Raw genomic sequence first — 24635 nt, 5'->3', positions numbered from 1 at the left:
AGCAAACCTAAGGGAGAGTGTAAGGCCTGGAAGTTCTGCCATCAGCACAAGGACCCCTATGTGAGGGTCAGTTGCATAGAAAGTGGGATCAGCCCATCAGCTCCAGGTTTTGACCTAGGGTTACTGAAATCCTTCTTGCCTCGTATGAAATTTGGGCCTGAAGCTGTAGAGTGGACGTGAGGGGCCTGACCTATGAAGGATAGTCCTGTAGAGATTCTGTATGACCCAGATGAGAGAAGCTCTAGGGGACCGATTGCAAATTAACATGAGCACTCACTTCCAAAGTGTCAGAACTGGCCAAAGGTAGGAAGAGGCGTCTAGGAATAGTGAGTTCCCCATCCCTAGAGGTATTCAAGCAGAGGCTAGACGATTACTAGTGATGAAGTTGAGCGTCAATGACGATTGGCCTCAGTGATAACTAAAGCAACTTCTGACCCTGAAAGCTTGTAAGAATGGGTCAAATGTCAGTTAATGAGTTTGTCCTCAGCAACTCTGTGTAATTCCCCAGTGTGGCAGTACACACCCTTCCATGAACAAAGGACTCTCAAGAAAGTAGGTATTCTTGGCACTGAAGCTGCTTAGTATAAACCATTCAGCTAAATCTATGCCCTGGCTTGACCCGATGGCAGTGCAGTGAGGTGCAGGGCTGAGCACTGGGAGTTCTTTGCTGCACAGGGTATGATTCACACTTTCTCTGCGTTGTCTTCTCAGAATCACGCTGGGACTGCATCTGTCCTGCTGGATTCCAAGTCCCAGCCTGTGAGGTCACCTACCAGAAAAGTAAGAAGTCTCTGAGAGTTAGTTGGAAAAGAGAACTCTGTGAAAGGCCAGAATATAATGTAAAAGAACGAGAGCAAGGTGGAGGTGTGGAGTAGGGGGCTGAACACTGTAAAACCTGAGAACCCTCCTGGCTCCTGATTTCATATTTCATTATCTTCACAACTGAGAATGCTTTGTGTTGTAGGACTACCAATGCATGGCATTTGCAAGGCTTTTTTTGATCATTCTAGAATGCTTGCCCTCTTTTTGTACTTAGTGAACTCCTATTTATCCTTTAAAATCCAGCACAGATGCTCCCTCCTCTGTAAAAGTTCCTCTAATCCCCCAAGTAGAATTACTTAATTACTCCTGTGTGCTCCTGCAGGACTTTAAACATATAGAAAGGATCTTCAAAAAGTTCATGGGAAGATTTGTATTATCTTTTAATTCATTTTTCCACGAGCTTTTTGAAGTACCCTTGTATCTATTTATAGCTCTTAGCACATTGTATTTTGGGGAATTAGGGGCTAGGGAAGGTCTCTCTTTTTACAGATTTTACTTTTACTGAGATCCGAAGGGTGAGTAGCTTTGACCAGGTAAATAGAGGAGGGAAGAGTGTTCTGGGCAAGGAGAACGGCATGAGCAAAGGCCCTGTGGTAGGAGGGAGCGTGGCAAGTACAGTGGCCAGAGAGAAGGACAGTTGATTGGAGGGGGGAGATCAAAGATTCAGACTCTCAAAGACTTTTGGCTTATACATCCCATCCCATCCCACCCCATAGTGCACCAGAATATAACAAGGGCTAATTAATATTTGTTGACCTTCTTTCTTACAGATGTCCCCACTGATGGGAAGTGGAATTGCTGGTCAAACTGGTCTTCATGCTCTGGAAGATATAAAACAAGAGAAAGGCAGTGTGACAATCCACTTCCTCAAAATGGGGGCAGCCCCTGCTCAGGCACAGCTTCAGAAACACTTAACTGTGAGGGAAGGGAGAGCTTCTTGCAGGTGATACAGCTGTGGGCTACTTACCGCAAGAGTTCCGAACCCTCGAGAACCCCCGGCCAGCTTCCACGCCAGCTCCCACCTGGGGCCTGCCTGAGGGCAGCAGGCAATGCCCGTTAGGCTGTTTAAAATAAAAATGTTAGTTTGTAAAATGCATGCTGATTTAAATAAATAGTGACTTAAACAAAAATTATAAACTCCATATAGCTTAAGCATCTTCGTAATCCTTACTTGGCTCATTCTGCAATTTTATTTCACTCATATCTACCAGCAGCCCAGAACTGTGTTGGGAGTTGCTCACGGTGTCATCCCACTATCTAGCAGTGACTGGCACATAGTAGGTGCCTAAGAATGAATCCATGGGTAGATATGAAGTTGTTCTTCCCTTGACAAATACACAGTCTTGTTCAATAATAATAGCGGTTAATGCTTATTGGGTGATTACAGTGTGCCAGCCACGGATTCAATGTATTAATTCATTCCTTCTTCATGACAATCCGATAAGATAGGTGCTATTATTAGCCCTATTTAACAGAGGAACTGAGAACAGTTGAGCAATTTGCCCAAGGTTACAAAGTCAGAAAATGGCAGAGCTGAGAGTTTTAAACTTCTAAGTGATGCTCTATTACCTCCCAGTAATAAAGAATTTTTCAGGAACTACAACACAGCACAAAGCACTCTGCGTGTGCGTGTGCGTGTGTGTGTGTGTGTGTGTGTGTGTGTGTGTGTGTGCGTGTGTGTGTGTGACTGACAAATATCCACCCACTGCCTTCTGAGTCAGCTCACTTTGATGCTGAGCATAGGCAGGGTGAGGCTGTGCACGTTGGGAGCAGGAGTTCTGGGGCAGAGCTGAATTGTGCTTAATGAAGGAGTGACATGGGTGGGTGTCCAGGGAAGATCCTGAGCTGGAGACAAGAGCCAGAGAAACTGATCAGTGCATGAGAAAAAGTTTAAAAAAGAAAAGAGAAGGTTGTAGTGGCTGGAAGAGAAACATGTCAAGGAGAATGTCAAGTTGATGGCTGTGGGGTCATCTGCAATGCAGACCCTCTCCCTCCCTTTCCCCATACAATTGTCTGTACATTCTACTTTGCTCACTTATGCTTTTGTGCAAATACCATTTTGGAGAAGGGGGCACTTGAAGAGGAGAAGAAGAAAACAGTTGATCCATAGGTTACTAAAATCCAAAATATTTTTATTTTTTAGATTATCACATGAGCATTTAAGCTTTATTTTTCTTATTCATTCCATCATATTAAAACACCCCTTAAGATTTTCTTTGCTCTCGGGCACTTCCCGTCTAATTGAAGTGAAATTTGTTGAAATGAAATTGGTGGGGAAAAAATAAGCAGTTGGTTAAAAATGAATTGGTTCATCCTATTCATTGTTAATCAATTTGTTGTCAGCCAAATCATCTACCTTGAGTTTGCCTCTGGGTCTGGTGCTGGGGCATGAGACCTTAATACATCCGTGACACTAAAGCGCTGATTACTGCCACCCCCCAAACTGGCCCAACCAGCTATTTGGAACTGAGTCAATAGAACAAACATCAGAAGGGGCTGCTTTTTTACTACTTAGGGGTTGTTGGAGCAGGTGTGGCGATTTTGTCTGCCTTCCTGCATCCATGTGTCCCCTGCCATTGAGCTGATGGGTCTGGGCCCTTGTTTGGCTTAATATTATTGCTTTGCCGTCTGCTGTTATTTCAACAGGCTAATCCAATAATGTTTTATCTCTTTCATTATACTGAGGCTGTATAATATTCTTGAGTTATAATCTATCTTCTTTTAAGATTCTCCGGAGACAGGGTAGAGCGTTTCTGTCTTTGGTTGATGGGAGGCTCCCATGAGGCCGACACTAACACATGGAAGCAAGCACCACCAAATTAAATTCTGAATCTCAATCACAGCCACTGTTTCTAATGGGAAATTTGAGTTGCTTATGGAGATGACAGCTCAGGTTCACTTTTATTGCATTTAGCAGGAATTGTTTATCCTATTAAATATGGTCTTAAAGGAGAGACAATTGAATTGCGAAGCACCGGTGAATACCCGGGTGACGCCCAGGCACTGCTAAACTGTGTAATAATAATATTCTTATTTGTGGGCTGAACTTCCCCTCGTGGCTCTTTTTGCAAACAAGTGCATTTAGGAGGAGGCTGAAACATAATGTAAGAATTAAACAAAATAAATGCAAACTGTGCTTTTGGAAAATCTTGGCAACTGCAGCTTGCACCGGTGTACCTGTGAAGGAGCTGTGGTATCCGTGGGGCAGCATACAGGCGGTGTCATCTGGCTGTGATCCTGGAAGCCTGAACACAGCACAAGGTAGCTGGATGTGAGAGATTTTTGCATCCAAAAGCGTGAATCATTGACGTGCTGTGAGCCCCTCCGTGCGCTTGTCGAGGTAGGAGGCTCCCCATGTGATCTGGGACTAATAACATAACTTCTGTGGGAATAATAATTATTATAATTAGTGTAACAATAGTAATAATAATAATAGCTGCCAATTATAGACTGCTTTGCAGTTTATGGAGTCTTCGAAGCCACATTATCTTATTTAATCTTTATCTGAATTTGATGGGGTTAGATATTAATACAATCAGATGACAGGTAGAGAAAGCTTTAAATGCAAACTCACTTCTTATAACTAAGTGAGTAAGGAAATCAAGGTAGGATGCAGAGGCCAGGAGAAAGAGCACCTGCTGGCAGAAAATCCAGGCAGGGAAAAGCCATCTTGGTCTTAAAGAAAAGCCACCTTGGTCTTAAAGCCATCTGACCTGCTCCCAGGCACTTATAAAAAGTCTTCGGGAGAGAGTAAACCCGATGCAGGAAGCCTTTGGAGGCACCCACCCAGTCTCCCTTGGGACTTTCATGATCAGCTTCTTGATGAAGCAACACCGTGACCATAGGATCTTGCACATAGCAACCCGACACTTGCCCTCCTGTTGAAACAGATTCCTACTGCATCGTCCAGGTCTCACCTTGTCTCTTCTCTTGGGCAGCCTCCCCTGATCCCATTAGGCTAGTTAGCTGTCGATTTCCTCTGTTCCCATTTTACCCTGTATTTCCTGCACCAAAACACTCATCACAGTGCAAAGAGTGTTCGTGAAGTCTGGAAACACAGACAATGTTTTGTTTTACAGATTGAAGATGTCCTTAATGACATGTCTATTCACCAATGTTTCCAGACTTTGCAGACATTTTATCATGTATAATTTACTCTTTTATTGTCTCTTATTCCTTCGCAAATTGTAACATCCGTGAAGGCAGGGACAGTGTCTATCTACTGCACTAATAATGTATCCTAAGTACCAAGTACAGCACCTGGCACAAGTAAGCCATTAATAAATATTCATTGCATGAATTATTGAACTAAAGAAAAGGATGTGGGAAGGGCAGAATCTTCCCACACTGGTGAGGAACCTTAGTGAATTTGTGTCACATGATGGTGGCATCATGAGATGTGGGACACAGCAAGCCCAAAGATAGGGGCAACCCATACAGCAGTGAAGGGAAGGCACCTCCAGCCAGCTTCGTGGGCAGCACTGCAAGAGAAAAGTGAAATAGAAGAGGGGGAAAATAGCTAATATCAGGTAGGGGCTGTTAGTATTCATTTGGGATTGGTGTTGGTGACGATCCCTGGGGACAGCCAGAAACTCCAGGGAAACTTTGCAAAGGATGGCAGCAGAAAGCTCTGCAATCATTGGTGGGGTAAACCTGAGAAGCATATTTACAGGTTGATGAGAAAACCAAGGCTCGAGAGGTTTAAAAAGACCTGCTCAGTATGTGGCAGAGGCAGGAATAAATAAAGAGCAACATTAAAAAAAAAATTTGTCTCCCTATATTCTGCCTCGACCTCAGTCTTCTCATCTCTAGATTAGTTTTAAACCTGGAATGCCCACCTAAAACCTAACAACCACATACTAATAGTACACGTTAGGTCTCTGAGATTTCCTGTTAATTGAATATTGTCATGAAATCAGGTTTTTCTATATAGTGTTTCCTCTCTGAGTTATCTTTCTTAAATGTTAGGCCAGATTCTGATACTGAGGGATTCAGAACCTCAGCGATCTGTTTATGGAGATATTGAGGGTAATGTCATGACCTCTAAGGCAAAACTGGAAACACAGCATGATGAGATGCCAGACAGCATAGTGTTAGATGTGTGTGTTCTGAAGCTGGCATTTGAAGCTTGCCTCTGGGACTCACTACTTTGTGGCCTAATGCAGGTTACATACCTGTCTGTGCCTCCATTTCCTCCTCTGTAATATGAGGGTGATGGCCATGCCAACTTCCTGGGTTTTGGTGACCATTATGCAAATTTTTGAACTTGGGAGAGAGCCCTGGACCCATAAGCGTTCCGTAATTAGCTATGTCACCGCCACCATCATTTCCAGGGATTTTTAGAACATCAACAAAAACCTCAGGTTAGGTTTTTTTAAGTCATTTAAAACTGCTTTAAATACATTTCAGTGCAAAACCCACTACAACATACAAGAACAAAAAGACATAAAATAGCTTAGCTCCTAGGAGATGTCTTAATAAAGGACATAGAAGGCTTTCGGCTTTCATATCCCAAGCTCTCGGTTATTAAGGGAAAATGTAACAACATAATAACTAATATTTGTAGAGGGCATTACCAGTTACAAAGAACTTTCACATACCTAATCCAGCTTAATCCTCTCAATGCCTGCAAGAGGAAGGATTTATTATCTGCCTTTGACAGGTGATGAGACAGAGCCTCGGAGAGCCTGAGTGATTTGCCCAAGACCACACAGCCCGAAAGTGGCAAAGCTCAGTCCAAGGGCTGCTGCCACCATGCCCACATCTCCCACCACAGCAGAAGCATATATAGCTTCATCAGTAGAGCAAGTGCCCACCTGCCCATTTGCATAGAAGAGGCAGAGAAAGGCCCCTGGTCTGTCATCCCTGCAGTGGAGAAACCTAGCGGGTTTGGAGGGCTTTGAGGCAGACAGAGGTTTAAGGCCCAATGCCACCACTTCCTAGCTGTGTGAATTTAATCAAGTCTCTTACCCTCTCTGTGCCTCAGTGTCCTCACGGGAAAATGGGGCCATTAATCCCCATAGCACAAGTATGAGAATTCAATGACATGACATATCCAAAGAGACTGCCATCACCCCAAATACCTGGCACATGACAGATGCTCAAGTGCCCTCCCATTCTTGGGTGCTGAACAAAAGCATCCTGCCTCACTTCTGCCTCTTTTTACCCTGCCTAGCATCTGTCTCTTTGAACACGTAGATGCATTTTACAGAAAGAAAAAGAAGAAACAGCGGTCGCCATTTCCAGCGGGGAATTCTCAGAGGATTGTCAGAGGGAGTCGAGTGTGGCTGGTCTGACATTCACCTCTGTGCAGGAGGCCGCACCAGAGTCGGGCACTTCCATTATTGCCACTGGCGGCATCCACCAGTTATCTCGAGCCAACACCTTGCAACCCCGGGTGTTCCTTCATCCATCACTGGCCATCGTCTGCTCCCCACTCCTCCTTCCCCCACCACCTCCTGCCAGATGACTCCTTGTTAATAAGCCAGTTTGTTCACATCCTGAAAACTATCTGATTCTGGGCCCTTTTATCCCAAACACCATCCATCCATCAACTGTTTGCTCCACATGCTTGGTTAGGAAAATGGGAGTGGGGGAGGGAGACAAATAATAGATAAAACTTCTTAGCTGCTATCTCTAAAGAAATAGAACGGATACATAGATCTGTCAGACATGTATCATGCCGCTGGACAGCGAAGTCCATTTGTTAAAAACAGGTTAGGATGGGAGCATTTATCTCACATTTTAAGCTGTTAATATAGAAGGGAAGCATATTTTCCTTTATCTCTCCCAGGGGAAGGGGGAAATCCCAAGGCCATGAATGAGGAATTTTTAACTCGATTTGATGGACTTCCCTTCACTAAGGTGGAAAAAGTGGGCTTTCTCTTGCATTTGTTCAGCCTCCGGGAATGCTGTGGGCATTCTGTGTTCTCATGCACCGGGAAGCTTGCAAGACCCAGGAATCCCATGCAACTGTCTTCCGTGAGGTTCTCTCCCACAAGTTCCTGCACACTAAATATAAAGACCACTCTGGAGTCTTTGCCAGTAGCACAGAGGGACCAGAAAGAGAGAACATCACCCAACAAACTTTTACTGGGAAGCTCCTATGTACCAAGCACTATGTTAGGTGCTGGGGTTCCAAAGGTAAATAGGAGTCCCCATCTGTCCTGCAAGAAGTCACTGGATGGGGCTGATAGACCAGTAGGCTACAGTGATAGAACATGGAAAGTGCTAGAACACAGAGCCATATGAGGGACTAGCACCTGATGAAGTGTGGGGCATTGGAAGGGGTCAGTGTTGGCTTCCTGGGTGAATGGGCACCTAACCTAAGCCCTGAAGAGTGCTGGTGAGGAGCTAGGAGAAGATAGGAGCTGGAGGGTGGCGGGTGCTTCCAGGAGTAGTATGCGCAAGGTCCTGGTGGGGACACAAGACCCGATCTAATTGGGAAACTAACTTGGAAATAGTTCTTTCATTCAACAAATATTTATTAAACCCCTACTAAGGCTAAACACTATTCTAAGTACTGGGGATCTAGCCATGGAAAGGATTGCATATTAATGGCGGGGAAGCATACTGACTAGTCTGTTTAGGCTGCCATAACAAAAATACTACATAGACTGGGTGGCTGGAAACAACAAATATTTATTTCTCACAGTTCTGGAGGCTGGGAAATCCAAGATCCAGGTGCTGACTGATCTGGTGTCTAGTGAGGGCACTCTTCCTGGTTTGCAAACAGCCGTCTTCTTGTATCCTCATGTGGTTTACTGCAGAGAGAAGGGAAGCAAGTTCTCTCATGTCTCTTCTTGTTAGGGCACTAGTCCCATAATGAGGGCTCCATCCTCATGATCTAACCACCTCTGATAGGCCCAACCTCCTAATACCATCCCATTAGGGATTAGGATCTCAACATATGAATTTTGGGGGGACATAAACATGCAATCCATAACACAGACCAAGAAAATAAAAGAACAAATAAAGTTATACAGCTGTTTCCTTTATTTGCTGTTTCACTTTTCACTGTTTTAGTCACCCTCAGTCAACTGTTGTCCAAAAATATTAAATGGAAAAATCAAGAAATAAACAATTCATAAGTTTTAGATCATGCATTGTTCTGAGTAGTGTAATGACATCTCACACCATCCTGCTCCTTCCTGCCTCGGACATGAATCATTCCTTTGTGCAGCATATCCATGCTGTATATTCTACCTACCTATGAGTCACTTAGTATCCATCTCAGTTATTAAATCAACAAGACATAGTATACATAGGGTTTGGTACTATGTAAGGTTTCAGGCATCCACTGGGGGCCTTGGAATGTATCCACCTTGGATAAGGGGGGCTTCCATAATCTTGGGTGCTGATAAGTTCTATACAAGAAAAATAAATGAGAGCAAGGGTACCCCTCTTTACATAGGGTGAACAGAGATGGTATTTGGAGAGGTGATATCTGGGAAGAGACTGGAAGGAAATGAGGAAGCAAGCCTTGGATGAGCTCATGTAGGAGATGAGCATTTCAGGCAGGAGGAGGTGCAAAGGTCCTGAGGCAGGGGAGGGCCTGGCATGTATAAGGAATAGCAAAAAGCCCTGCATGGCTGAAACAGCATGACTGAAGGAAGAGCTAAATGAAAGGACATGAAGGGAGGGCTAGTCATTGAGCGCTTTGCACATCATGTTAGGAAAAATAGATTTCTAGAACAACTGGCTCACACAGTCTGAAAAGAGAGATAAAGATGGAGTGATACATTAGACTTAGATCAGAGAGAACCTGTGAATCCAGTTTGAAATTATTGGCCTTTATAACCATGGTTGTGGTATGTAGAAACACCAACAGCACCCCAAAGTAAGCCCGAGAGGGGCTGGGAAGTGGCCATATGTGGGAATCTCCCTAGGAACAAGCACTGGCTGCCCTTAGGAGAGGCCCAGTGACCAAACCAGAAGTCTAAACTCAGCCATCCCCAGCCTGATAGGGACCAGCATTAATACCCGAGGAGCTAGGCAGAAACTGCCCTCCCGATGTATCTGGGGGTATCCCAGCTCTGTGACTTCGCACAAGCCATTTCTCCTGCTTTGCTGCACCCCACCTTCGACTTCCATTGCTTTCCTAACTCCCACTCGTGTCTGAGACTCCGCCTGCCATCCCCTACTTCTCCAGGCTGTCTTTCCTGCTTCCCCAGCTGGGCTCTCTCTCCCCCAGCCCCCTGGGCTTCTTGCTGGTCTAGGACCTATTGCCACCTCTTGCAGACTGTGAATTCTTCCAGATCTGGGACCATGTCTGATTTGTTTCCACACCTCCAGCACCCAGCCTGGGGTCCAGCACAAAAGATCACCAGCGAGTATTTGCCCATTTCTGAAGTGAAAAGGTAGCAGCATAAATTTTCTTCATGGAAGAGCAATGCCCTTCCGCTAATCCATATCACATCCCCTTCTTCTCCAGACACTGAATGGCTCCCCTTTGCACTCGCTCATTTCTGCTCGGTAGCTTTTGAAGCCTCCCCTTTCTCTCTGTCCATTTTCTTTACCCTAAAGGCATGTAGTTCAGAAGAGATTCATTGCGTGCTGTACTCTCTAGATCTTTCTCTCTCTCAAAGAAGAAGAAAAAAAAAAGGAGAAAAGCCTCTACTCATTGCTTTGCATTCTGTCATTAATTTACTTTTCAAAAGACACCTTGTCAAGCTGAAGATTATATCTTTAAACCATGTGTTTACACCGACTACCTATAAAACCTTAGATTATAGATCCCCTTAAAGGACCTAAGGGAGAATACATCAGATGAGTTTTCTGCTTGGTGAGAGCCAGTCATTCTTGAAGAGGGAAAGGCACAGATCTGGCAAAGTGCTGCTACTTTTGAAATTACCACTGCCACTATATTTTCATTTCTAAAACTGCTGAGGACGTAGCATCCTCAGAGGAGTGGGACAGGGGCTGGCATTGGTTCTGACAGGTGACAGGTAGATGGCATTGCTCAGCTGGTGCTTTGGGCTCACAGGCAATCCAGGCAATTGCTTAATCCTAAAGTTCTCATCTTATGTCCAGATAACTACACTTAATTTCTAATGAGTCCCCTTGCCTCTGCTTTCTTCCTTCTCCCCTGAATCCCACAAACTATCTTACAAATCCCTCCACTGGCAGACAGGAGCAAAAGTGGGCAGGGAATTGGAAGCATGTGATTGGCATTACACATTCAAACTCTGGCCTTCCAGCTCAGTGACCCAGGAGGCTCAGCCTCACCAAGACTCAGTTTCCTGCTATAAAACAGGACTCATAAAACAGATCTTAAGAAGTCATTGACAAGACTAGATAAAATAGCATCGATAGTCTTTACTGTCCCTGCCCTTTCGTTTTGTCACATAACCCATTCCCCACGAGCATATAATGACTCCTCCACTCTCAAGGGTTCTCAACCTCGGCTGCACTTGGAATCACCTGGGGAGGTTTTAATACTACTCCCACCCCTGGTGACTCAGATTTAATTGGTCTGGGGTGCAGCTTCTGTACATCAGGGTTTTTTTTAACTCCCAGGTGATTCTAATATGCAACCAAGTTGAGAATCATTGTTTTTTTAGATCAAGACCAAATGACTTCCTGTAAACTGTGCAATTGGCCTAGCCAGTCTGGCCTCTGGTCACTGTCTAGCATGTAACTACCACTCCCCAGTAAATAATGAATGTAAGTTTATTACCAATATAAATTAATTCAAAAAGTAAAAAGTAAATTAATGATAGTATGGAAAGCAGTAAGGGAGTCTTTTTTTCTTCTTTCAGGAAGAAGATCAAAAGAAATCAGAAATAAACTTCTGAATCATATGCTTTAATTAATAAAAATGGGGATGCTAATAATTCACTGTGTGACAGGCATGTGCTAAGTGTTTTATGCACCTTATTTACATTCACTATGTAACTATTTACATATGATAATATTTGTTTATGTAAATATTTATTTACATTCACTATGTATTCCCCACCCCCCATCCCCAGCACCTACACACCTACACACAACCCAATATTCAATCTCATCTTCGAATTCTGTCTCATGCTGGATTTCTGTCTCGGAGGTCTACTCCCTAATTACCTAGTTGAAAAATCCTTCAAGGCATGGATCAGGCCCCATGCCATCTATAATACACAAGCCCACAGCAACATAAATCTCTCTCCCCCCTGCCTCCTTTAGCACTTATTTTGTGTGCCACATATTTTAGCATTAACTCAACAATTAATTTTCTGTGGCCCTAAAATCTTCGCTAATTGTTTCATATATATATAAGCCTTATTATTACCCTAACAAGATTGAGGACTCTGGAAAGATATGCAGTACCACTTCATATATATATGTCAGTCACCAGACATTTCTTGAGTACCTGCTAGATACCGGGAATGTACATTTGGCCTTCAAGAAGCTCACAATTTAATTGGGGAAACTGACAGATAAACAGAAAATTCAGTGCGACAAAACGTGTTCTCTATTTGCAAACTGCCTGGAGTGCTGTGGGACCCTGAGGCTGGCTAGTGTGATTGCCTCTCACAGGGTAGGTCAGGGAAGGTGCACAGATCACCACTGATTGACCAAATCCACTCTCCACTCCGGGGGACTGACCAGTGTGGGCCACATCTGTGAACTTGCTCTAGAATTCATTTGCTTATTTAATCAACAGATGATTTATTCAAGGCACAGCCCTGGTCTCTGGGGATACAGGGCTGAGCAAAAACAATGTGACTCCTGCTTCCTGCCCTCAAGATGACCATCTCTTGGGAAAAGACAGATCACAAAAAGTCACAGGAGGTATAGGAGTGAATATATATAATACGGTCTGAGTGTTTGTGTCTCCCGCAAAATTTGTATGTTAGAATCCTAACTCCAAGGTGATGGTATTAGGAAGTGGGGCCTTTGGGAGGTGATTAGATCATGATGGTGGAGCCCTTATGAAGGGAATTAGTGCCCTTACAGAAGAGGCCCCAGAGGGAGCCCTCAACACTTGAGTCAAAGACAGCAAAAAGACAGTTGTGCATAAACCAGGAAGTGGGCCCTCACCAGACACTCAAGCCTGGCACCTTGATTTTAGACTTCCAGACCCCAGAACTGTGAGAAATAAATCTCTGTTGTTTATAAGCCTCTCAGTTTATTGTTATAGCAGCTTGAACAGACTCACACAGAAAACAAATGCTGAAAAGTGGGGTGCTGCTGTAACAAATACCTAAAATGTGGAAGCAGCATTGCAACTGGGTAGAGGTTGGAAGAGTTTTGAGGTTCATGCTAGAAAAAGCCTACAATGCCGTGGATGGACAATGAAAAAAATCTATGTTGATTTGCATTTTCTCCCAGCTGAAAGAAGTCTTTATCCAATAACCAGTGTAGGTGGTGACAACTGCAGCGTCGGTCCCAGCCTGCACCCAGAGGCGCTCAGCAAGCCCAGGTCTGTACTTTCTGCCCTGGACACGAGATGCCTCTGTTCTGGGGTATGGGGTTGTTGCACTCTCTCCTCCTTTCCTGGGTGCCTGCTCTGAACACAGACTAGGAGCTCCATCAGCTCCAGCATCTGTCTGATCTGGCAGCTCCAGTATCTGTCCACTCTGGTGCCTGAGGAGAAAATTTCCCAGAGGAGGGGGAGGTTAGCTGGGTAGGTAAGGTGGGAGGGTCACTCTGTTGCCCTAGAGTGGTGTGCAATCCCTCCTTGGGGGAATGCCTTGCGGTAGCTGACCAAAGCCTCTGTGCTCACTGCCTCACACTTAATTTGAAACTCTGGATGGAGTGAAAAGAGGCCACTCACTGGGAGCCCATCTCATGAAATTGGGATCCTGGCTCCATGGAAGACAATAGCAGAGGAAGGCAGGGGTGAGCTCCTCTGGAAATATGACTCCAAGTCACTGAAAGGTGTGAGAGCAGGTGGCACAGCCCAGCTGAGGACTCAGAGAAAAAGGGTCAGCCAAGCACCTCTCTGCAGAGGACTGCTGGGTTTTTGTATGTGGAATTGCAAATCAAACCTCCTAAGACTCTGACAGCATAGCCACAGTGGATGACAGATTCTCTGCACAAAGCATCCAAACACATGCACTGACCCTGGAATGTCTGGAAATCTAGCTTGGAACCCTCTAGCCAGGGGCTGCTGCCTCCTACTGGCTCTGTGCCTTTGGGCAAGCCCATCTCCTCTCTCAGCCTGAGTTTTTGACTTCATAATAAGAGAATGATGGACTAATCCAATGGGGATTTTTCATCATTATTTTTTTTATCACCATTTTTTCTCCTAAATGAAATCTTACGTGGACCCCAACATTTAAGTCAGATGGGAATAGAGCTGTTCTGCTTGAAGCTGGGGTTTCTATCAGGCTCGCTCTCCTCCCCTGGGGCAGCCTGTAAGACCCCAGGATCCTCAGATCACAGTGTGAGTATAACTGGATTAGATTATCTCCACGTCCCTCCCAGCTCTGTAATTACACTTCCTGACAGGGCAGCCACAGCAGTTTTCTCTGTCTGCATTTCTCCCACCTCTGCAACTCAGACCCTGCAGGCAAAGGTTTGCTGGAAAAATTCCTAGGGATTCTAATGGGTCTTCATGGAGGCTGACTGACTCCCCAGCCATGGATTTCTTTGCCAGCCCAATCTCTGTCACTGAAAATTCAGCATGATAGCCCCAAGGCCTACTGATGTCCACACCCTGCTTGGAACAGGGTTAATGGAACACCATGAGCTAGTGCAACTGACTGAATTTGAGGGGACTGAATGCAGGAGGAATGAGACTTTGAATGCAGCCTCCCCTCCTCTTCCACCCCTCCACCCCCAATCATTAGTATCATGACTCCCTTCTCTGATGGTCACTGTGTGTACATGTGACTCATCACGGCTGCTGCTGAGCCTGGCATTGGGCCAGTGAAGAGGCACATCTAGGCAGCTCACACTCTCTCTTCTCTCTGTCTCTGTACTGTGTGGACAGGGATCTGAGCAAGCCACTGGTTCTTACGGTCCTTGGAGTGCTATAAGTGTAATTTCCCAGGCAGAGTGCACATCTGTCCCTTTAACCCAGGGTGAGATGATAACCCTGAACTGGCACATATACCCCTCCCAACAACCCAAAACGGTCGTCACTGAGATTGCCTCAGACCCTCTACTATCATTCCCCAAATTTCCTGACTCTCCGGATGTAAATCAGTAGAGTATAATGGTTAAGAGCTTGGGTCCTGGCATCACACTGCCTGGGTCCAAATCTTGGATCTGCCATTCCCTCACTAGATGAACCCCAGAAGTTATCTACGCTTCTCCTGCCCCACTTTCCTCACCTGTAAATTGAGGCTAATAATAACACTTATGTCATAAAGTTCTTGGGGGAAATAAATGAGCTCACACAAACAAAACGTTGCTATAATGGCTGGCACAGAATAAGTTCCATTCATTGACCTCTGGTGCCCTCGGAAAAGCTGCCTTGCTGATGGGCAAATGGGGGCCGCAACCCAGTCTACATTATGCTTGGGAGGTCAGGAAAGCCCTGGACCCTGGAGGTCGGCCATGTCAGCCCAGAGTGGTTTTCTCCTTCCCTCCCAATTTACCCACCTACCCGGCAGTGCCTTTTCCCAATTCACATGAGGAGACTGTGTGCTAGGCTTGGCCCTATAGATGGTCTCCTTAGTTTTTATTCTCTGCATCCTCCTTCACAGGGACTTTCACTCACCCTTGTGGTTCATCCCATCAGAATTGCTCCTACAGGACACCAGGCAGTTTATTGGGACCCAAATTGTGCTCCCTTCTGCCAGCAAAGGGGGAACTCAGACAAAGCACCAACCCAGGACAAATCCTCTAGCAGTGGATCGTCCTACATAAAACCACCTCTTCCTTCTGCTTGTTGTAATAGAACCTGCCACATGTGTGAGCTAATTTAATCCTCAGTACAACCTGTGAGGAAGGTACTGACGTAATCTCTCTTTACAGGTTATGCCCAGATGAAAAATGGCAGCACTGGGAATCAAATGCACCTTGCCTACATTTCAGGCCTCTTCTCCCAAGGAGGAAATATAACCCACCAACAACTCATTTTAAAACCAGGTCTGCTGGATGGGGATCTCCCTTGAATCCTAAAAAAAATTGATATCTATGGTTTCTTCCAAGCCAAACTGAATTTACAGATGTTAAGTTTCAAACTACCAACCGTTAATCATGTTGCCCTCCCTTGTTGAGGTCAGACACCCAGATTCTGGGGATAGAAGTGACCTTGAGGCCATCTTACCCAACCATCCACTGGATAAATGAATCTCTTCTACAACTTCCTGGCAAGTGGCCATCCACCCCCTCCCCCACTCCATACATGCCACCCTGTGTGCAGAAGAAAATCGTTACACATTAAGCCCAAATCCCTTTGCTATAGCTTCTCTCCATCAATCCTACAATTTAATCTCAGTGGCTACATGAAATAAGTCTCATCCCTTCCCACATGGTAGAGATTAGTCTTTTTTTCTCCATGCTGAAAATTCCTAATCTTTCCAGCTCTTCCTCTTAGAACAGTGTGAGTCTTCCCACTTCACTGGGTTGCCTACTTTGCTTCGCCAATGTCTGATGAAGTGTGACACCAAGAATAAAGCTTCTGGTATGTCAGAGACGAACCTTGTCCCGGGCTCTTTGCTTCTGTTAACCTGGCCCTTCACTCTGAGGTGTCTGTATCATGCCATTGACACCCACTGAGTGAACTGGGACTAAGGGCATGGTCTCTTTTTTACACATGGCTGTTGAGCCTTATTGCTCCATCTCATCTACCCTGTGCTTCAACCGCTTGTTTTATGGACCCAAGTGTAGTCCCTTAGCTTTACCCATCCAGACTTCTTTATTTCTTTACATTTCTTCATTGCGGTAGCCAATTGAAATTGATTTATACACATTGATTTGGTAGCCCATGTGTTTGGCCATCATTCTATGTACCGTGTAAGCAGTTTTGAATGCCTGGAAATTAGAAGCTTAAATTGGGACATGCACAGAGATCCTTGGAACTCAAAGGAAACAGATGAGAAAGCTAAAACCCAGAACGTAGTAATTAACCCATGTCTCAGAGTGAGTTAGCGAAATAGGATTCAATCTAGCTCCCCAGACTTCATCTTTAAGGGATGACTTTCTTCCCTAGTGCCAGTCGGTTCGTGCTGCAGCTATACACACTTGCTCCACTTGTGTTTTCAGTCCTAACTCCTTACACTATGAAGAGATCTACTTACCCCTTGTGGTGGGCTGAATTGTGTTTTCCCAAAATGTTCAAGTCCAAACCCCCATTACTTGTGAATATGACCATATTTTGAAAGAGGGTCTTTGTAGATGAAATCATATTAAGATGAGGTTATGCTGGATTAGTGTGGGACCTAATCCAATGACTTGTGCTCTTTAAGAAAAGAAAACAGAGACATAGAAAGAATAGCACGTGAAGATGGAGGTAGAGACTAGACTGATGTGTCTAAAAGACAAGGAACGCCAAGGATTGGCAACACCACCAGAAACTAGGAGAGAGGCATGAAATGCATTGTCCCTCAGTCTCCAGAAGAAACCAACCTAGCCAATAAGCCTGAATTTTGGATATCTATCTATTGTTTTAAGCCACCCAGTTCGTGATCATTTGTCATGGCAGTACTAGGAAACTAGTTTACCCCTCCAGAAATGAATCCTATTGTCCATATACATTTTGATGAGAAACAATTCGCATCTGAGAAAGGGTCTTGATGGCTGGGAGAAAGCATAAGAACAATTAAATGTGGTGGGTCAGCAATAAAACTCTTGCATGTGGTCTCCTAATGTAGTAGATGAGCGGGTACAGAAAGAAGTGGCAGGGAGTCCCAGAGGTCCTTTCTGCATGGGCCCCTTTGAGCTGGACTGAGTGTGGATGCACAGGCCTTACCCTCTATCTCCATTTGCTCACAGGCAGAGCCCATGCAACCCAGACAGCACTGACCCTGCAGCTGGTGCCCTCGAGGATGGGCTCCCCACTGTTGAAGCAGGTCCCACAGCAGCAGGCATTGAATTCCATCAGGTACCCCGGTGCAGGCTTGGGGTTTGGCCTTTAGAGGCCTCAGGTTTGTGTGCAGCAGCACTTCATGAATGGGCTGCGTCTGAGGGCACAAAAAGGACATAGGACCCGTCCTTGGGCTCTGTCTACCTTCCCAGAGTCCAGGAACTGGTCGCCAAATGTCTGGAAGGCCTGCTACATGCAAGGCACAGAAGCAGACACCCAACTTCATCCCACCACATTGGATCCTCTCAGCCACTCTGTGAAGGAGGTTCTAAAACTCCCACGCTCAGAGTGTTCAAGTGACTAGCTCAGGATCAAACAATTATTAAGTGCAAGAGCTGCACTGAACATGAACCTGCTGAACTCAAACCTGTGTTTTTCCGATCCCGGAGTAACAAAAGAGCTTAGGAGCTATTTGTGCCAACTCATCTGCCCCCTCCAACACTTTCAGGAAGCAGGAAGAGTATAATGCATTTGCAACTGTGAGTATTTGTGAGTATTTTTTAAAAACTGCCAACCTTCAATGCAGGAATTAATGAGTCTTTGATAGGTAGTTGTGGGCGTTGCTGAGTAATTCTCTTCATGGTGTAAGTATGGCAGTTGTGTGGATGGTGGCAGTCATTTACATTTGAGGCAACCCATTCCAGGCGTGACTCAGTCCAGGGTTTCTCAACCTCAGCCTTATTGCATTTCCAGCTGGACAGTTCTTTGTTGGCAGGAGTGGGCTGTCCTGTGCATTGCAGGATGTTTGGCAGCATCCCTGGTCTACCCACTAGACACCAGTAGCGCTCCTCCTGTTGTGAAAACTGTCTCCTGATGCTACCAAATGTCTCCTGGGAGGCAAAATTGCTTCAGGCTGAGAAGTAGTAGATGTAGTGGGAAGAGCATTGAATTTGGGGCTGGGAAACCTGGCTTCAAATCCCAGCTCTACCACTTCCAGCTGTGTGGTCCTGGGCACATGCCACCCTGAGCCTCCCTCCCTCACCTGTGAAGTGGTGATAATAATCTACCCTCTGGGTTTATTGTGAGGATTAAAGGAGGGGACATAGGGGGAAGGCCAGCCACATAGTAGAAGCTAAATAAATACTGCTCCCTTCCTAGTCGTGTGGCCGAGGACACTTAACTGCTTTTCTCTAAACCTGCTATCTATAAAATAGGAGTGATACCTACTTCCTAGAATTCTTATGAGGATCTAAAGAGGTAATGAAGTGAGATTCCACCATTAAAGGGAAGAACGATATAAAATAAAGTGTCACTTTTATTAGTTTGTTGTGGTGATAGCAAAAAAAGAAAAAAGTGTTTTTCAAGTTGTGTGTACAAATGGTCATCTTCAGGATGCTTAAAATGTTATATTTTTTAATGCAATCATAAAATGAAAGGTCTTTTCCTGATATCTCATTTTACAGTAGAGGAGCTTGAGATCCTAAGAGGGAAGTCATTGACCAAGGTCACAGAGCAAGTCAGTAATAGGCTGAGCCACTTTGGGGCAGTCTCACTCCTCTGGAAACAGAAGTCAACAGCAGGCGCTTGCAACAGCCTTGACTAGTTCCGGGAAATGTGTGCAGAAGACCTGTGGCAAACAGACCTTGCCCTGAGGTCACCAGGTGGTTAACTTCAGGACTGGTCAGGCCCACAGCCAAGGGGAGAAGGCCACTTACTGGAAGTTCAGGGAATTTGGCCCCACACTTAGGAAGCTGCCCTGTGGCCCTGCTGAAAGATGACTCTTGGTTCCAGCCAAGGCAGGACAGTTGGGCCACTTCCCTTTGACCCTCCAGTGGGGCTCAGCACTAAGTACCCCATCTGACATTTCTCCTTCCCAGAACCCTCAGGAAGAGGGAAGGAAGCACTGCTTCCTGGAGGGCTGGTGGGACTTAAGAGAGGATTGAGATGTGAAGAAAAAGATCTTAGAATGTTAGAGCTTGAAAAGACATTGGCAATGATCTTGTCCCCAGTTTACAGATGAGAAAACAGATTCAGAGGAGGCAAGTAACATGACATAGCAACACAACATAAGATAATACATAACACATAATAGTACATCACATAACACAACATAGCAACATAACATGGAACATGAAACATGTAATGTGACTCCTACATTCACCCAGTCTAAGTGACTGTTATAAATAAGCACTGCTGAGTTCTGGTCATATACACAGGCGAATAAGGCACTGTTTCTGCTCTGAACCTCAGGTTCCAGATAGCCCCTGCCTGGTCTCCTTGTCTGGTCTTTCCCTCCATGCGTCCTTCATCTCCCCATGAGCATTCTCTTTTTAAAGCACAGCACACAGTCGTAACACTTTCCCGCTCTAAAAACTGCCAGTGGCTTAATGCATTGAGTCCAAACTTCTTAGGGGGGCATCATGGGCTGTGAAAAGATTGGGGATGTTAGTGTCAGTCAGACATGGCTCTAGTTGGGCTCTATCATTTGTTAGCGAGGACGCCTTGTGCTGGTTCCTTAGCCTCTATGAACCTGTTTCCTCAACTGACATCCACTAAGCACCCCCTCTCCCTCACCCTGTGAAGTGACATATCACCCTGTGCTGTAGAGCAGGAAACTGAGCTCAAAGAGTCTAAGGTCACACTTTGAAAAGGTGGCTGAGCTATGACCCAAACTACGTCTCTCTCCTCCTCCTACCCTGCAAAGCCCAGCTTCTTTTCCCCAAAAGACAGTACACAGTTTTCTCCAAATCACGAAACTCAGTCTTCCCCTTGGAAGTTTGGCTCAAGGCAAACATAAAGTTCTCCTCTTGCCTGTGAGTTTCTATCATACTCCTGATATCAATTTTACAGTTTTTGCCCCAATCACTAATAACTTGATGATAGCAATTTTCAGACCCTGTGTGAATTACAGGTGCGTGAAAATGGTCCCTTACTTATCGGAGAAGAAATAAAATCAAGGTTAATCCATCTGACCTTGTTCTTCATAGAAAGCAGGGTGTTAAAATAGACCTTTAGGTTTAACTGTTGGTATATGTTATAAAAGGAGAAATGTATCTACACTTGAAATTTTAAATATATGTAGAAAAATGGGCAAGGGTAGTGAAAAATGGGTGGGAAAACAATGATATTTTGTTTAAAAGTCTGAAATACTTTTTTTTTTTTAATGGACTAGCCTGCATATTGATGGATGCGGTTTGACAACTGCTAGAACAACCCACTTCCTTTGCAGTTTGAAAATAATTTTACTCCCTTTGTGAGGTTGGGAATATAAGGCAGGTTTCTCAACTTCGGCACTATGGACAATTGGGGCCAGGTCTTTCTTTGTTGTGGGGCTGTTCTGTGTATCATAGGACGTTTGGTAGCATCCCCGGCCTCCACCCCTAGATGCCAGTAGCTCTTCCCTCACCCCACCGTGTGTTATGACAATCAAAAATGTCTCTGGACATTGCCAAATCTCCCATGAGGGACAAAATTGCCCCCAGCGATTGCAAACCACTGCTTTAAGGAAGGTGCAAGGATGCAGGGAAGTGAGAACTGAATATGAAGTCCAAGGCTCTGAAATCCAGGCACTGCCACATATGAGCTCTGTGACCACAAACAATTCACTTGACCGTTCAGAGCCTCAGTTGCCTACTCTGTTTAATGGGGAGAATCGTACTTATGCCAGAGGTTCATTGTGAAGAGGAGATGAGATCACGTAGAGCAAGAGCAGGAGCAGCAATTGCAGCCTGGGTCCATGGACATCCCACAGCTTGTTTTTGTAAGTCCTCTGAGCTAAGAATGGCTTTTAGATTTTTAAAGAGCTACAAAAAAGGAGGAGGAAGGAGAAGAATTACCATTTGTGTGTCAGAGCCTGTATGTGGCCCACAAAGCCGAAAAGATATACTACCTGGTCCTTCACAGAAAGTTTGCCAACTCCCAATTTAGCAGATGTGATTTTTAAAGTATTTTATGTATGAATGTAAATTATTATTTGTTTAATGTGGCCTAGCCCCGAAGAACTTCTGGGACTATAAGTGTGAAACTGAGCACTGGCCAGATATGAAGTTTCTGATCCCAGCTCTCCCACGGCCTGGGTCTAAAGCCACGTGCTCCCTGTAGTCAGGCATGGGCAAGGCCACCAGTTCAGTGTGCCATTCCATTTAATCTTGTTCTTTGATGGGCTCATAACAAGAAATAAGAAATGATCTGGGCTGCTTCACTTTCATTCCTCTTGGACGTAGAGTTTCTTCAACTGCGAAAAGACTTACCTCGAAATCGATAACAACAGGATTATACTTTAATGACCTCCCCAGAAACAGTATGTAATGGTGCTCCTGCTTTGTTTCAAGCCACCACCCCAGCCAGAACTGCCACCTCACACCCAAGAAATGACATCTTCCACAAATGTGGCCTTGCTGTTGCCTACTGCTATCAAGAGAATAATTGCATTAGCTCATCTCCCCAAAAGCCAAAGGACTGGTTGGTGAGCTCCAATAAAGAGATTTGGAACAAAGTTTGTGGGCTCTCCTTAGAGCCATTGCCTGTTCTTCTACTCTGCTTGGCTAACCAGCAGGACAAAGCAGAAGAGATGACCAAGACTTAGAAATAGACACATCGTTTGGAGTAGAGCAGACACTGAGGAGACAGCCCAGGCCAACATGCAGGATAGAGAGGATGGGAAAAGGGGTGGTCATTCATTCATTCATTCCTATGTCAAATGTCAGTGCCTACTGTATGCTGGATAGGTTCAATCAAATATTATAGGTCAAATATTATAGATGTTACTACAGGGCTCAGAGGGGACACAGAGAAAGAATTGGTCAGATATATAAGGAGTGGGGGGAGTCAGGAGAAAGGTGAGTGGTCTAGAAAAATGAGTGAGTATAGACGGAGAGAGGATAGAAGGACATCAGAGAGAGGAAGCAATGTGACACAAGGCCCTGAGGCATGAGTAGCCTAATGCAATGGGAGTAGCTTGCACCTGTTTAGTATCCCGGACTTCACCCCCTTCACTGTAAACTCTTTCATCCTCCCTATACCCTCAGTGTCTCCCATCTGAAAAATAAAATACTGGATATCTGTTTGATGAATGAATAAGTGAACAAATACATGAACACACATATTGACTTGTTCAGGAAATGCCACAAAATATTCTTTTGTACAATTCTTCTCTAATAACTGTTCTTTGAGCCTGGACTTGGTACCCATAGTCTCCTCTCTCAGCAGACTTACTGTCTCCCTCTGGATTGTAACCTGATGGGCACTCATTCCAACAGCCCACTTTCCAGATTCAATCTACACATTTCTTTCATCATAGTTCTTACTTGAGTCTTTGTCTAATACTTAAAATCTAGGAGGGTGCCCCAGACAAAGTCTAGTATTTCTGAGGTGATTTCAGTCCACAGTGGACTCAAATTAGAACCACTACAAGACGTTGGTTTGAGATATTTAGCATACACACAGCATGACCGTTGACTGAAATGGAATCAAGGAAAAATTAATGGAATCAAGGAAAAAATAAACCTTCCATGCCCTGATTGTATGTCCAAAGGGAAATCTGGCTTCTCTTTTTGGGAAACCTATTGCTAAACACTTAACAATTTCGCCAGTTCCAAATCTTTTACAATGTCCTCCTGATAAATTTGCTCCAGATTTTACACTACCATCATCATCATCATAATGAAATTTCAAGAGGCCTCCAGAATATGTCTTGATATCTTCGCTGGTAACACCTTCAACAGGGAGACAGGGAAACACAAAACGCTGCAATACTAAAAGACAGTTGACACGGTACGACGTTCTAATAGTAGTAAAAGCTAAGAGATCTAGGTTGAAAGCCCAGTTCTTTAACCCAATTTCAGTTTTCTCTTCTGTATGGCTCCAGTCCAAATACTTCTTGAAATGAGAAGGGATACATACTGCACATACTGGTTGTTGAGGAATGCTGGTTTCCTTTCCTTTGCCCATTCTCTACCAAGCCTCCTTGAGGCAATGATGCTATCTCATCTATCTCCATATGTCCCTGTGCCTAGCTCAGTGCCTGGCCCATGACAGGCACAATTTTGCATATGCTGACTTCAGTATAAATGACCTTCCTACCTCCCTTTTTGCCATCTTTCCAAAGTTTACTCAAGCTTCCATTCAAATGTCATTTACTCCATGAAGCATTTTTGGATTAGAATAATTTCCTCTTTCTTTGGAGCTACTGATGTTCTTTGTTTATGCCTGAACAATTGTATTTATCACAATTCTTTTTGTTCAGGTCCTTTTTGTACCCCAGAAAAGCCAGAATCCTGCTAGAAGATTGGTAGATTACCATGGGAAGTCTGTCTGCCCTTTAGACCCCATGAGGATGGTCAGTCCCCCATTAGTTATCCCTGTGTTTGTCTACCCACTGAGAAACCTGCATTTTGCAGATGAGGAAAATAATTCTCAAAGCAATAAAGCCATTGTGCCCTGATCACACAGTCAGTAAATGAACAGAACTAGGTTTCCAACCCTAGTTCTTCTTGGCAAGATAAGGCTAAATAAGTAGACTAGAGGAAGCTATAGACCACAGCAGAGTTCAGCTTTGTCAGTCTGTAGCCAGACGGGTCTTCTGAAAGTTGCAAACTGGAGTTTGTATTTTTAAACATCATTCCTTCCAACAACTGTAAAACAATTATTGGCAGTTATAATGTTATTCTGGCAACCATAAAGGAAAAATAATTTAGGTGTGTCATTCCATTGAGCTAAGGATTAGATTCTATATTTTCGAGGGGTATGGAGCATCAAATTTACTTGTCTGTATCTCCATTAAACTGCAAAATTTATGAGGTCAAGAACTAGTATCTTATTCACCATCGTTCCACCAGCATAGGAGCACGGTGTCTGCCATGAAGCAGGAGTTCAGTCAGTATTCTCAGAATAAATGATTGATGAATGAAAA

At 44.6% G+C, this 24635-nt stretch overlaps 2 protein-coding genes across 2 annotated transcripts in view; one reads left to right on the top strand and one right to left on the bottom strand.

Annotated features, from left to right (window-relative positions):
• Positions 1-1882, top strand: part of C8B (complement C8 beta chain) — a 36021-nt gene extending 34139 nt beyond the window's left edge. The window contains 2 exon segments of the mRNA XM_063105761.1: positions 712-780; positions 1593-1882. Coding sequence (XP_062961831.1) covers positions 712-780; positions 1593-1882 — 359 coding nt within the window.
• Positions 1883-13215: 11333 nt separating this feature from the next.
• Positions 13216-24635, bottom strand: part of C8A (complement C8 alpha chain) — a 53515-nt gene continuing 42095 nt past the window's right edge. Inside the window, 7 exon segments of the mRNA XM_063105760.1 lie at positions 13216-13367; positions 17672-17725; positions 17728-17819; positions 17821-17882; positions 21976-22013; positions 22016-22135; positions 23371-23439. Of these exon segments, the coding sequence (XP_062961830.1) occupies positions 13216-13367; positions 17672-17725; positions 17728-17819; positions 17821-17882; positions 21976-22013; positions 22016-22135; positions 23371-23439 (587 nt within the window).

This window comes from Cynocephalus volans, chromosome 8, assembly GCF_027409185.1.
Source record: "Cynocephalus volans isolate mCynVol1 chromosome 8, mCynVol1.pri, whole genome shotgun sequence".
Taxonomy (NCBI): domain Eukaryota; kingdom Metazoa; phylum Chordata; class Mammalia; order Dermoptera; family Cynocephalidae; genus Cynocephalus; species Cynocephalus volans.
The sequence above is the reverse complement of the archived record's forward strand: the minus strand, read 5'-3'. Positions and strand labels throughout refer to the sequence as shown.